Source organism: Netta rufina, assembly GCF_964035555.1.
Source record: "Netta rufina genome assembly, chromosome: 4".
Taxonomy (NCBI): Eukaryota; Metazoa; Chordata; class Aves; order Anseriformes; family Anatidae; genus Netta; species Netta rufina.
In genome coordinates, this window is record NC_140127.1 from 49,888,220 (window position 1) to 49,902,181 (window position 13,962).

The 13,962-nt window shown below is 43.9% G+C and overlaps 1 protein-coding gene across 5 annotated transcripts in view; it reads right to left on the reverse strand.

Annotated features, from left to right (window-relative positions):
* Positions 1–9,829, reverse strand: part of DCUN1D4 (defective in cullin neddylation 1 domain containing 4) — a 35,355-nt gene extending 25,526 nt beyond the window's left edge. For 2 of the 5 annotated variants that reach the window (XM_084286720.1, XM_084286719.1), the window contains exons 1-3: positions 9,721–9,829; positions 1,544–1,614; positions 595–634 (exon numbers count right to left, since the gene is read on the reverse strand). In XM_084286720.1, the coding sequence (XP_084142846.1) occupies positions 595–634; positions 1,544–1,614; positions 9,721–9,745 (136 nt within the window). In that variant the 5' untranslated portion in view covers positions 9,746–9,829. Of the gene's footprint in view, positions 1–594; positions 635–1,543; positions 1,615–9,720 lie in introns of those variants that run through there. The other 3 variants (XM_084286724.1, XM_084286723.1, XM_084286721.1) reach the window with 3 other exon arrangements.
* Between the last annotated feature and the right edge of the window lie 4,133 nt (positions 9,830–13,962).

Genomic DNA, 13,962 nt, shown 5'->3' on the forward strand with positions numbered 1-13,962 from the left:
AAGCTAGTACCAGGCACCTGGAATGAAGGCCTCAAAAATGATGACATTTTATAGAACAGAAAACAAATTTGGAACTAAGAAATAGCCCTTAGACATCTATTGAAAAATCTGCACAAGAACCAGGAAAACATTCTCTCCATCAAAATCACTTGAAAAAAAGGTTGGGAGGTTGGGCTGTTTGGAATACAGCATTTAAACTCGGTCACAGGCAACACAATAACCCCAAGAGGTCTTGCTTCTGCTCTGTTCTCACTGACGCTCTTTCAAGAGTCAAAACACTGTAAGAACACGGATATTCTGCTAGTCTAATGGGTTGAGTCCAAGGAGTGAGAGAAATTTTTCATAAAGTCTTCTAAAGAACTTGCACAGAAATAGTAAAAATGTCACACAGCTGAAACCTACGTGAGCTCTTCACAAGTGGAGAAACTGAAAGCATGTACAGTTATTTTGAAGAAAAATTAGAAAAAAACCTGGCAGTTGCTTTCTACAACTCCCTTAGCTGCCTCAAATTTCAGTTTCAATGTTAAAGAGACTTATTTCACAAAGCAGGATTACATTATTCTGGTCTATTTCTACTACATCCCTATTAAATACCTGTCTGGTGATCGTCTTGACCAACGTCTTCTGTCAGATTCTGTAAGAGAAGAGGAGCGATACAGTTAAACAAGATAGCGACCTTCTTCGATCAGTAATGCTTTTAACCTTTACTTCAATTTGATATTCAACTTCATTATTTAAGGAGCATCTAGCTAAAACTGCAGAGACTTTGTTCTGGATTTCCATTTATCTAAACAAACTACCCCTGCAAATTTACCTAAGAAGTCCACGAATAATCTGTACGTCGTTTGAAAAACATTTTGAAATATTTTTTAAAACAAACCATACTTGAAGAGTGGAAATAATGATTCACTGAATGGGGAACTTCACAGTGCTGTTCTAAACAATCCCATTTAAATTCAATTTAGAATTTACCATAGAAGCAGCTTTGCTTAAGGATAAACACCCATAGCTGTTCCCAAGAATAGTGGTTACAAACAACTGCAATCTTGGAAACAAATCACCCCCTTTTTAGGCAGTGTCTTTTCCACCAAATTTGCAATGTACGAACAGAAGCTTTATAGGCACTTCCAGATATGGTTACAGTAAAACCAGTGTAAAAGCAGCAGGAACACTCTTCAAAAATCGTGTTTCACTCTTTGCATGGTTGCAAGAGGACAGCTCACTCATTCAGTATTTTCCACAAAAACTGTAAGAAATTGGATAATTATGATTATTATCATCAGTATCTGACAGATCTAGGAAAACTCAGATTGAAAAAAACATCTGAATCCAACGTTGCAGAGAACACTCCTCAAACTCCATTCTGACTCCTGGTGAATAATCTTTCAACATACTGCTCATCTCCTAATTCTTCTATTTGAAACCCACAGCCTCTCAGACAGAAAGGCAGCCATAGTTTTAGGAAGTGTAACCATGCAATGATTTCAACCACAGCAATGTTCTAGACCATAACCCTAGCTGAGAGAAAATGGCAAGTCATTACCAGCCTATTGAGGGTGTGGTAAATCTTGTGAATATTTGCCAGTGTTGATAGGTGAGAATTCAGTTGAAAATCTAGAGGAGAAGAGAAAAAAAAAGGTTTAAATTGCCTGTTTACCAGCTGTAGCATCCAAGGTCTTCATATGTTCTGGTAATTTAATAAAATCATCACAAGTCTATAAACCAAAGCCAACTCAATTCTCCTTCAGTATCAACATTTTCAACATCAAATGGAAATGAGCAAGTTAAACCTGGAGGAGATCCTACATGCACATTGTTCTTATGGCATGGGTGATTCCCAGCAAAACAGAACTATACCCAAGTACAAAATTATATTGAAGTTGAAAAATTTAAATATTTACAACTTTTATCCTTAAAATCAGGTATCATTACAAAGTTTCCATGCTTCTTAATCTTCTTCTTCCAGCTATTCCAGGAACAGTTTAATTCTCACATAACATTCTAAAGTCACTAGTAATAATACTTGTTTTTTAAAAGATAATAAACAAGTACTTGCATCCATGCTCTTTTCTTGGCAAAACAGAATTACGGGAATACACTTACAGAGTTGAAACATGACTTTTCTGTAATGAACCAAAAGTCACAACACAGCAGCTAAGACCAAAGCCAAAAAAAAAGAATCCTGACACTTCATGAAAGAAGCCTTAACTTAGGCACTGACTTTGCTTCCATGCTCCACAAATAAAACACTTGAGCTTGTTTCGGATGAAAAAAAAAAAAAAAAAAGCGACAAACTAATCCTCCTCTATTCTTTTAGATCACCTATTTTTGCTAGAAATGTGCCAAGAACAAAACTAGAAATGTAGTAATTTCCACAAAAAAGATCAACTTGGATCCACTCAGAGAGGATGCAAACCAGCAGGAATCTCAGAAGCTTGGCACAGACCAGCTGAGAGAAATACAGACAACAACTACTAGAAGATACTTCCCTTTAAACTGAAAGCAAACTAGCAACCCCACTGGAACTTGTGTCGAAAAGCATGCTGATTACACAGCCAGAGACACGTTCTGTGCGACAAGCACAAGCCTCCCAAGCAAAATTCCCATGTGTGCCCAACGGCACTGCTACCAGCTGATGCACTGAAGCATCTTTACTGGGAAACATTGAAACTGGCTTTCTGATTTAAGATGCAAGTAAGGAAAAAACTGTTATTCCCACATTTTCATCCTTTGCGTTTGGAAAGAAGCTCTCCAAATACACTGGAAATGACCCAGAATCTATGGCTAAATCTGCATTGGACCTGAGGGAACGGCATGGAGCTGGGACGGGTGGGGTCAGGCTGGGTGTTAGGGAAAGGTTCTGCACCCAGAGGGTGGCCGGGCACTGGGACAGGCTCCCTGGGGAGGTCGTCATGGCACTGAGCCTGCCAGAGTTCACCGAGTGTTTGGGCAATGCTCCCAGACACATGGGCTGATTCTTCAGTGGTCCTGTGTGGAGCTGGGTCCCAGCTGAGGGTATCCTACAACTTTATGAAATGTCAAATACCCCAAAAAGCAAAAAACACCATTATAAGTTTAAGAAGTGCATTTGAAGGAAGTGCCTGCTGTAACCATTCTTGTAGCGCATATCAGCATGGAAATCTCTCATCAAGGTGAATAAAAGAATTTCCAAAGATACCTTTAGGAATCACATGAATCACACATTGCATTTGCTGTCTTATCTGGAAAGTCTCATTTCAGTAATAGCTGCCTACTTTTTAGTGCATTTTCCCCAATTCACCATCACAGCAAGACAATTTCTCTAAGTCAGCTGTGCCGACGATGGTATTTCACACTTTAGCTGTGTTTATAACCTATATCAAGACAAAGACAAGCCGTATCTTCTTACCACGCCATGGTAGGAAGATCTTGCATCTTGAACAGGGCGCTACATTTTTTCTGCATTAAGTGCTCAATTAAGTTCCATTTTTGCTAGTCAAACAATACTAAGCAGAACCGTTCTGCAAAAAGAAAGAAAAACAACCCCAAGTTTCTTAGCTGGCCTTCAATCCAACATGAGACAGGAATTTTTTTTTTAAAAGGGGGAGGAGGGGAAATGGGAGGATTGGGGGAAGACAACCATTAAAGATCAAAATGTAATTTTCAAGTTTCCCTTGTTGTCTAGCCTAAGACCTACGAAGAACACAGGTCTTCAGAGAAAGCAGCTACACCTGGAACTAACAAGTTGAAAACACTGAGCAAATATTTTCTTCTAAATTAATACTAAATAATTTAAGATGGTACTTTTAAAAATATTTTTTCTATTGTTTTTAAACTAGGATTACATGGACTAGGTATTGCCTTTGAAATAAAACATTCCTAGGCACTTCCAAACATATCACCCATACCAGCGTGTTTCACACCTCCACTGGAAACATCCTTACAATTTTAATCTGTTACTTCAAAAAACGTTACATAATCATGATGGACTTTGAGGAGTTACAGATTTATCCTACAGCTCTTCCACAAGCATCACGCCGTAGTTCCGCACTGCCTGGTTACCCACAGGAGCATTGAGGCTTCTAGAATGAAACCGGAGTCTCAAGTGTTGTCCCTCCCACATGGGAAGCTGGCAAAGTCGGGATATTATCCTCAACAGAAAGCAAGCTTCTGTTCCAGTTACTGCTACAAAAGCAAAGGTGAGCAGCTGCCAATGAATTACCCAGTTAAATTACAGCTCAAGTCCCCTTCTGAGCCACTCTAAGCCTTAGTTGTATATGTATTGCAAGCAATGGCACACAAAGCATCCTATACCACTGAAAAGGCATACTTAGAAGAGTTTCTCAACAAACAAGGGGTAAAAAATCCTTCCTCCCTCAAATAGGACACAGTGCTGCTGCCTCTGGTTTTATTCCTGCAGAAAAGGAAAAATCTTCACCTGGGCCCAAAAGAAGGAAACCTGCTCGCTGCACAAACACTGAACAGAAGATATGCTGGGATGCTTCCCGAGGTACAAACTTCAGGAGGTGCACGTCAAACAAATCCATCAACAAAAATGTATGTGCTTATTTTTCTTGCAGGTCTTAGCCTATCTTTAGCAAAAACTGAAGCAATAGAAATTCCAAATTCTGTTAAATAGTTTGAAATAACCCACAATGAAACACCGAAGGAAAAAAATATACCTCTAAGTGAAACAACTCCAGTACTACAGGAAACCAGAAAGGAAAGATGCCAGAAGCAACCTAACACCACGGGACTCGGTCTGCAGTTTAGTACTCTGAACAAGGGCTGAAGTTCAGGTTAGCCAATTAGTCCCAATCAGATACTAATCAAATGCAAACATTAACAAGTTTAAAAATAACCTTTAAAATACTTCAGTATTACAATTTACACCACAGACCTGATGCTTACAGAGAGGCAAAAAGCAGCAGCTGGCTGGGCTCGTTTCCTTACCAAACTAAGCTAAACCTCCTTCTGCTCGCCTCAGCCAGACACACCCAGAAAAGCACAAACCTCAAACTAGCTGATATAAAAACCTCAATACGTCTCTTGAAGTATAAGCAAATGGCAGAGGTGAGGGAAGCTGAATGCCCTAGTTTCCTATCTGAAATGCCAAACTCAAACCTGTCAAGTCACATTTTTAGGAAAAGACGACGACCATGCTCTAATTTTTGTTACAGGAAACAACGTGTTGACGAACTATTCATACGAGACCACAAATTAATATCTAGAAAAGGAGTATTTCCAGCTATGTGCCTCCCCACACCTTGACACGTACCTGCCTGACATCTCTTAGTCCCTGCTGTCAGAATTATCACCTCCGAGCTCTGACAGCCCCCAGCCCCTGGGCACACGATCATCATCTCCAACATTTGCAGTAGCGCTAAGGCAGCAGCAGCAGCCTCTGGAGTTTCCTTTAAAAGCTTCTAGATTGGTTCAGCACACAGAAAACCTCCAGTAGCTGCACACCTAAACAGTAAATCCGAAAACATTATCCTAGACAGATGCAACACATAAATGCTCTAGATAAAACCGGGCATTAAAAATTTAGTATGGAAGTCGTTGTAGGAGTAATTCTCACGGCTGCTAGGATTTCTCTGACTCAGCACAAATACTGTGATGTTTCTGTAAGCTTCCCAGAAAACAATTAGATAGAAACACACGCTGGACAGATTCACTCCTGAAAATTAAAGGGGAATGTTTGTCCTTGTACTTTCATTTAATATAATCAGTCCTCGGCTTCAAATAACAAAACTGAAGGAAATTGGCAGTAATGGGGGAAATAATACTTCAAAGCGCTGTCTTCCTCACCGGTTTTAAATAAGCTTTACTTTTCCAAAAAAGAATCGCTTTGGCATCTCTGAACGCCACGATGTCATGCTCTGCACTCTGCTGACAGAATTACCCTAGCAGTAATCAACTAATGAATTCTGCAGTTCCAATCTGAAGCCTGTTGGGTGAAAGTCCTCAGTCCTTCCATTCAGGAAGCAGAATCCCTGTACTCATTACTGAGTGTGTTTTGTTATTAAAGGAATGCATGTCTCAGTTTTGCTTTCTTTTACGCAGAAGTACAACCCCTCCAAAGGCAGAGATGCCCCAAGTGCAGTGCACTGAGCAGCTCAGAGCTGACCTCCTGTCAAAGCCAGGATTAAGAACTCGTTTCCACCATCCCCAGCTGAATCCCCTCAGGCAGCGACACTCTGTACCACAGCAGCCTGCAGAAGATGCACCTCTCCCATTCCACCATGCCGGAGCAAGGAGCAAGCAAGCAGGCAAGGAGAGGCAGAGAAAAAGGCCTGGGAAGCAGAGGAAGATCTTCGCTTTGATGGGATTGAACACTGGGCCTGGTTCAGAAAGGAAGGAAAATAGAACTGAACTCCAGCCACCACCGGACCACGAGGGCATCCAATGAGCCAGACAGAGAAGTGGGGTGCCCGTCCTACTCGAGCCCAGCAGGAGCCAGCCGTTACAGCTAGAGCTGTGGTGCCACTGGGCTTTTCTCCTGCGTGCACACATGCCTATGGACCAGCTCCGAGCTCAGAGGTACAGCTGACACCAGCTGTATCTGAAACCACACCCGCAAACTTGAGTACATTTCCCAAATGCTACACCCTAAAGCATTCTGAAGCAAAACAGAGGGGTGTAAGTAGCTGGAATAAAGGCCCACCACCAAAATGTGGCTGAAATAACAGCACACTAAAACACACTTGTCCTTAAACATACCACTTTAACGTAAACCTTCCCTGCAACATTACCACTTCACCTGTAACAAAATATTTCCAAATGACGGCATGCTACGCAGACAGGGAAAAGCATTCATCTTTTTTCCACAGGAAGAAATCCTTATTTTACCTAGGTGCTTAATGTGTACCCTGACCCAAAGGCTTGTTTACAAGAAGAGCTACTGCAGATTAAAGTTCATTGAGAATTTTGGAGCAATTTAAGCAGACAGAAGTTGCACAGCTACTATTTAGTTTGAACGCATTTCCTTTTATGCTTGATTGACTTGGAACAAGTCAGGCCTACAGCAACAGATACTCCTTAAAAACCCTGCACGCTGCCTCATGGTTTGTGGCTTTTTTAAAAAAAAAAAAAAAAAAAAAAAAAAAAAAAAAAAAAGAAAAAAGACCCAGCACTGAGTGCATTTATGGTGCAATCTGGCTGTTGCTGCAAACACCACCATTTGTGTACCCACTGCATGTATCTGATAAGCATTCCTAGGGGAGATTCCTGCCAGAACATAACAACGCCGGAATGACCCGCCACAGCTGGAAAAGAATGAGTAAAAGCGCTGGAAAATTAGAACCAATTTAAACCTCCTTCTAAAGCATATATTACCCAATCAAACAGCCCTCCAGTGATTTTGTGCTGCTGAGGTTGTGAACAGACATTCTTTCAGCCTACAGCTCAAGATCGTGGACAGTAGAGTTACAAGGCATTTCATACAGAACCAGTTTTACACCCATTTGATGGGAAGCGCTCATCCAGCCTAACTCACTCTACCACCGAATTCATTTTGAGAAGCATCAGTGAGTTAATTTTGAATCACTGAAAGCCATGGCCACAGAGCAGTTTGCCAGCGCCGCTCTCAACTTCACGCCAGATTAGGTGGTGTTTGTCATCCTACAAAGGGCACAAAGCTAATAAAAACTTTGTATCCTGTATTCCAGCTGCTTCAGCAGAAATGCAACCCTGTCCAGATCCAGTGCAGGCTGCCAGGGCACCCAGCACCACACGGACCCGCTTTGCACCATGAGGGAGCTGCAACAGCCTACGAACAGCCACGCCAGGCCCCAGCGTTACTGCCCCAGCTGCGTACTTCCTCCTGGCTGCCAAAATTACAGATCCCACAGCTCTGCCAGCAGCAGGGGCCATTTCCTAATCCACTGCAGGCAAAAATCTAATGTGTCACTTCAGCCACCGTAATCAGGGGGCGAGAGCTAACCCAGATGAATTTGACTGACCGGATTAGAGAGCTCTCCTGCAAAGCCCCTGAGCAGCGGGGCAGTGGAAGAAGAAATCTCATGGGCAGGAGCGAGCCCCTGCTGTAGGCAGGGTCCCAGGGTCTGTGCAGCCGTGCATCTGCAACAAGTGGCACAGAAACATGCCACGCCAGCTCAGGCTCGATGGCAAATTAAAGACTTGCGACCATAACAACAATGTATATTTAAAAGTAAAATAAAATACACATACTGGGATGTGGCTTGTTGAGCTTTTTTAAGCCACTTTACGAGGCGGAATGAGATATTGTATTTAATCTCAGACTTAACATTTTATTTAAAATGTTTTAGTTGGACAATATGAAAGAAAACGCTTCTCTGAGATTTGCAAGCAGGTACATTTAAAATACAGCTTCTGCTTGAAGCCTTTGTTAGTAGTATTACCCATTGGAGAAAGAAATACACCATCACCATTAAGTGCCCTAATATTTAAATTGGATCCAAGAGTTGCACATTTTCATGGGATGTATATTACTTCCTCGCACTTCACTTTTTGCAAAGCATTTTACAGAAATCAAGCACGATTTCCTCTTCTACTTCAAGATGCAGGGAAAAAAAGTCTTTGTTTTCCTATTTCCAAAGCGATCGGGGAAAAAAGCAAATTACAGAATTAGTAACTCACCTAAAGTTGACACAAGTTACTCAGGCAAAATCAAATGTGAATCAAGTGCTGAAACAGCAGAAATAAAAACCCATGCTGCTACAAAAGAATAAATAAGAGACAGCAAGAGGACTGCTTAGTTGCCTAACTCAGCTTACTGCATTCCTCGCAAACAGAAGGCATTTCTGTTTATTCTTATTGGAGTTGAAGAAACTTTTAAACAAACATTCGCAATAGAGAAAAGGGAAGTTGTGCTTCTCATCTAATGCGAAGAAGCATTATGCTCAGTCGCAGCAAGAAAAAACAAACGAGCGAAAAAATGTAACAGCAGCTTACATCACAAGGGCAGAGGAGGATCACAAGGAACATTCTGCCACTTACCGTTGCAAGCATTTAATCAACGTGGGGGAAAAAAAAAAAAAAAAAAACACTGCTATGAATCTACTGATAACGAAGCATGTTAATTCAGGAAAACATTCCTTGTTAAATACCACGTATAGCAGGTTACGAACTGCCTGGAGCGTGTATATATATATAGAAAGAGACGTTGGGGTGGGAGATCCGAATACCCCAGGGGACGCTGTGAAAGGGCAGCAGCAACAGCTGAAGGCTGAGGCAGAATTTTTGTTTTCTGCGGAGAAATTTTTTAAAAAATCGCTGCGCAGCCTTCACCACCCGCCCTTCAGAAGCGCCGGAGCCCCTTGGGAGCGGTGTACGTGCCTCTCACGGAGCCCTCCGGGTGTCCTCCTGGGGCAGGGCTCCCCGCCGGCGCCCCCCGGGCGCATTTTCTAGAAGGCCGGCGGGGCGCGCGGCGGTTGGGGGGCTCTAACGGCAGCCCCGCCGCCGGGGAGAAGCGGCGCCGGGGAGTGCCGCCGCTGCGCCTGCTGGGAGTTGTAGTCCCGCGGCCCCTCCCCGCGCAGGGGGGCGGCGGCGGGCGGGACTCCACCTCCCACAATGCACCGCGCTCTCCCCCCCCCCCCCCAGCGTTTCTCGCGCCCCCCCCCGGCTGGGGGAGCTGCGTCACGGCCCCGCTCCCCTCACGCCCCCCCCCCGGACCCTCACGGACCCTCACGGCCCCCCCCGGCCCCTCGCAGCCCCCCTGCGGCCGCGAGGAGGAGGGGCGGCCCGGCCGCTACTCACTGACAGCGGCGCCATCCGAGTGCATTTTCGTGCAGCGCGCACGCACGGCGCGGCCCGGCCCGGCCCGGCTCCCTCGGCCCCTCTCTCCCAATCGCACGGCACAAGCGCGGACGCCTCCCGGCCCCGCCCGCCGCCGGCGTCCATTGGCTGGCGCCGCCCGCGGAGGCCGCGGGTTGTGCCCTGCGATTGGGTGGCGCTGCTGTCAGTCTCGCTCCGCCGGCCGCGGCCGGCTCCCGCAGTCCTATTGGGCTCGAGGGTGGTCTAGCCCCGCCTCCCTCCTCTGTGATTGGGTCAACCCGCTGTCACTCATGGCCGGCCTTGAAAGCGCGTGCAGAGAACGCCACTTTGTGTCAGCCGCGCCTTCCATTGGCTGCGGAGGCCGAGGGCCGCGCCCACCGAGCGCTGCGATTGGATGAGCGGGGAGGGGGGCGGGGCTCTGCTGCGGCAGCGGGGCGGGGAAGCTGAGGGGATGGAGGGGGCTGAGGGGACGGGGCGGGGGACAGAGCGGAGGCCCGGCTCCGCAGGAGAAAAAACGGCGGCGAAATTGGTTAAAAGGGAAAATAAATAAAACTGGACAAGCTGGGGTTCACTTCTCAGATGCTTCCAACGTCCCCCATGCCATTGGCATTTGTGCCTGCCAGCCGGAGCTCACGCTCAACAGGGCACAGCTGAGTTATAACCCATGGGGTAACGCGGGGCTGAGGGGAACGGTGCCCTCAGGGGCCCGGCTGGGGACACGCTGACGGGAAAAAGGACACGGAATAAGAACTGCGTTCTGAGAACGATTTAGTTCGGTTCAGAATAAAAATACATCCTCACACATAAACACACACAATCTTCACCCAAGCTGTATGTAACTGATACAAATCTCAAGGAAGGTGCCACCAAAAATAAAGGAAAAAAAAAATCACACCTATTTGTTTATATCTGAAGCCATTTGTTTGAAAATAAAGGTTTTTATGGTTTTCTTCATAAGTCTAAAATGACAGATAACTGCTTTGCTCTGCAAACCCTTCCTTAGACCGTAGCTTCTCCAACTGCTGCTATCCGCAGCCATAAAGCACATCACACCGTCACTGTGACACATTAAAAGTTCAAAATATTTTTGAATAGGTGAATGCACAAGCATAATCTCTCCTTCATAAAACTAGATCTGCAAAGAAACCTATAGGGAAAGACACAAGAGGCTTTGTTTGTGCCTGCCAAACGATGGCACGTATGCTCCAGCCAGGAAACGCCTGTCCCAGGAGAGCGAGGCCCCTTAGAGCTCAAACCTTTGCACCTCGGGTCCAAACCCGAGGAGGAGTAAATTGCCACCTTGCTGCCACTTGTTGTAAACTACTACTCAAGCTTCCAGGCAAGGAGATGTTATGGCATCAGGCCTGTGTTTTACTTCTGAGCCTCTCTTCAAGCCTGAGTTTACAAAACACAGAAACACTTGGAATAAAGCACAGCAATTAGGTCGCGGTTCATCAAGCGTTCTCTCAAGGGCAAAGGCACTTTCAGGAGTTCTGGCATTAGCCTCTTAATCCTAGCCCTCCTGGCACCCTTTCTTTTGCGCCATTACAGCTACTTGGACAGTTAGATAGCGGGGTAGCTCACAGAGCAACACTGCCCCTGCCCTACCAAAAAAAAAAAAAAGATAATGAGGAAAAAAAGTTGTGTTTTTGTTTTGGCTTTTTTTTTTTTTTTCAGTCAGATCAATATCCTTTCATGGCTCACTAAACACACATGCAAGTGCTCCCAACAACATGCAGAAGAGGAATAATTAACCGAGACCTGGCAGAGCAAGAAATGCAGTAGCTGATTTACATGCTGCTGGGACTAACCTAAAGCTGCACTCATTTGCAAAGGCCTTCCCTGGGAGGGGAAAGTGCACTTTTTTTTTCTTTTTAAAGGAGAAAGTCATTGTTTACTTTTTCGGTTGGCTTGCCTTTTTTGATAGTTTAAAATGGCAACCACATAAAAAGCACCATTGACTGTGAAATACGCTGCATAACATATAGACAGAAAGCCCCCATACACTTAATTTAACCCTTTTCACTGTCAGAAACGTAGTGTAGAAAGTTCTTTGAGGGAACCCTTTGATTTCAAAAGTTACCAAACTCCAAAATGCCAAAGTCACTGCGCGTCCCAAATGCCTGTGTTCATCTTGCTTTGCTTTGAAATGAACTTGAAAGTTCATTTTAGGCACCACACTCACAAACCACTGTATGTTTTTCAAGTCAGAGGGGGGAAGAGAACTGTATTGAAAATTAAAACGTTAATAAAGCAGAATTTACTGAACATTAACAAAGCAGATAAAGCATCAACAAAGCACAGTATGGGGCATTGAAAGAAAAGAGACAAACTACCAGAAACCCAGCAATCATGCTTCTAAATCTAGTAGCTGACACCCAAGTCAATACAAACAGCTTTATGTAAGCTTTCTGAGAAGATTTTTCACTTTCAGAATTGCAAAGAAACACCTCAACAATGCATTATTCTTGTACGTACTGTAATGTTCTCTACCAGCACTACACTACTGATCGGGGATAAAAGAGGACCTCAGGTGGCAGAAAGTAGCAGCTGCAGGTTATGTAACTGCAGCTTTCAAATCCCTCCTCATAATTCAGCTGATGTTAATTGCCATGTCCCATGGACTCATACCATGCTCATTGCTTAAGTAAAAAGGCATATTTTGTTACTCTTACTTAACAGATATGTGAGTTTGACCCTGAGGGCCCTTCTGTAACACTATGCAAACAAATATAATATTCTAGATACATAAGAAAAAAAAAAAAAAAAGAAAACAAATCAAGGCTTTTGGTCACTCCTATTTAAATCCTTGAATTCGATTTTGATGTTTTTTCTTTTTTTCAACTTTAGTTTGAGATCCTTAAAAAAGCCTGCTTAACCCGTAATTAGGAATGCTTTACGCAGCCAAGATTCAGAGAGCAGCTCTGAATTTCTGCCTGAACCTTGGGGGTACATCAAATCAAGCAGCACCTTTGGGGCCACAAAGGTCCCTCCCTCCCTGTAAGCAGAGGACCCTGAACGTTTTCTGTATTCTGTTTCAGTGAGATAAATACGTGGGAGCTGCTCTCACCTGCACACTTAAGCTGCACCCAACTCCTTTCAGTAACATCAACTCCTGTTCAGCTGAAGGGTGTGCCCAACTTCTGTTGAATAAGCTTGTAGCTGCAACACCCCTTTTAGAAATGGGAAATAAAAAAAAAAATCAGGTCTTTTTTAGCTCTAGAGTTTTGAGCTGCAGCTCCTGGGTCTGAGAGTGCTCTGTGACACTTGTGCCACTGCTTCTGAAGCTGAGCTTACCACACACAGAAATGTCTGAGTCGAGGTCTCAAAGTGGGAACATCTGTAAGAGGATTCTTGAGTCTCCACCCTGCTGAAGAATCCAGTACAATTACTCTCAAAAGTTGCTCTCTTACAAGATACATAGAGTCCTTGTTATTCTGAGGTACTCATTGTTAGGCTCCTGATGAAATGATGTCTCTCTTCCTTTTTATTCCTGGAAACTTTAACTAACGTGCACAGAATGCCAGGGAGGACGGAACTAGAAGTACAACAGAATACAAATTATTCGGAAGTCAGACTCATAAACTAGACCTTTTACGGCCAGAAAAAGTTCAAATATTCAGCAAATAAAACATGACTATTTCATACATTTTATTTTATCATGTCTCTGAATGTACAGTGAAAGATATCCACAAACATTTTAATTTCATAACATAGTACCTTTTGAAAGCTGAAATGACAAGAGTGGGATTAGAAAACAACAGGACTAGTCACACGCCCCTGCAGCAGGACCTGTTCTAGCACATTTCTTCCATAGTTTGAGACATAGCAATTGCGACTAAGAGGTGTACTGCACTGTTTTCTAAACCAGATACAAGAGAGTTAGGACAACACACAAATTCAAGGACAAATCAAGCGTGGGTTTAGCTTTAGCCGTATACATACAGTCCACGGTCATAGTTTCTCCTAGTCGTTCTGAGAAAGTAATCCAAATGCTGACATATAATTGATACTTAGTATATTTGCATACAGTGGGATATGTGGACATTATGAGGTACAGATCCACCAACGTAACGTTACTCAAAGGAACAGAATATTTTAACTTTAGCTTTCGGGAAGGGGAGAACATTTCTAAATCCTGTGAAAACTGAAAATCCATTCAAGTGTGCACACTGATTTGGAAGAATACACACAGATGATGTATAGCCTGATCTATTACCACAA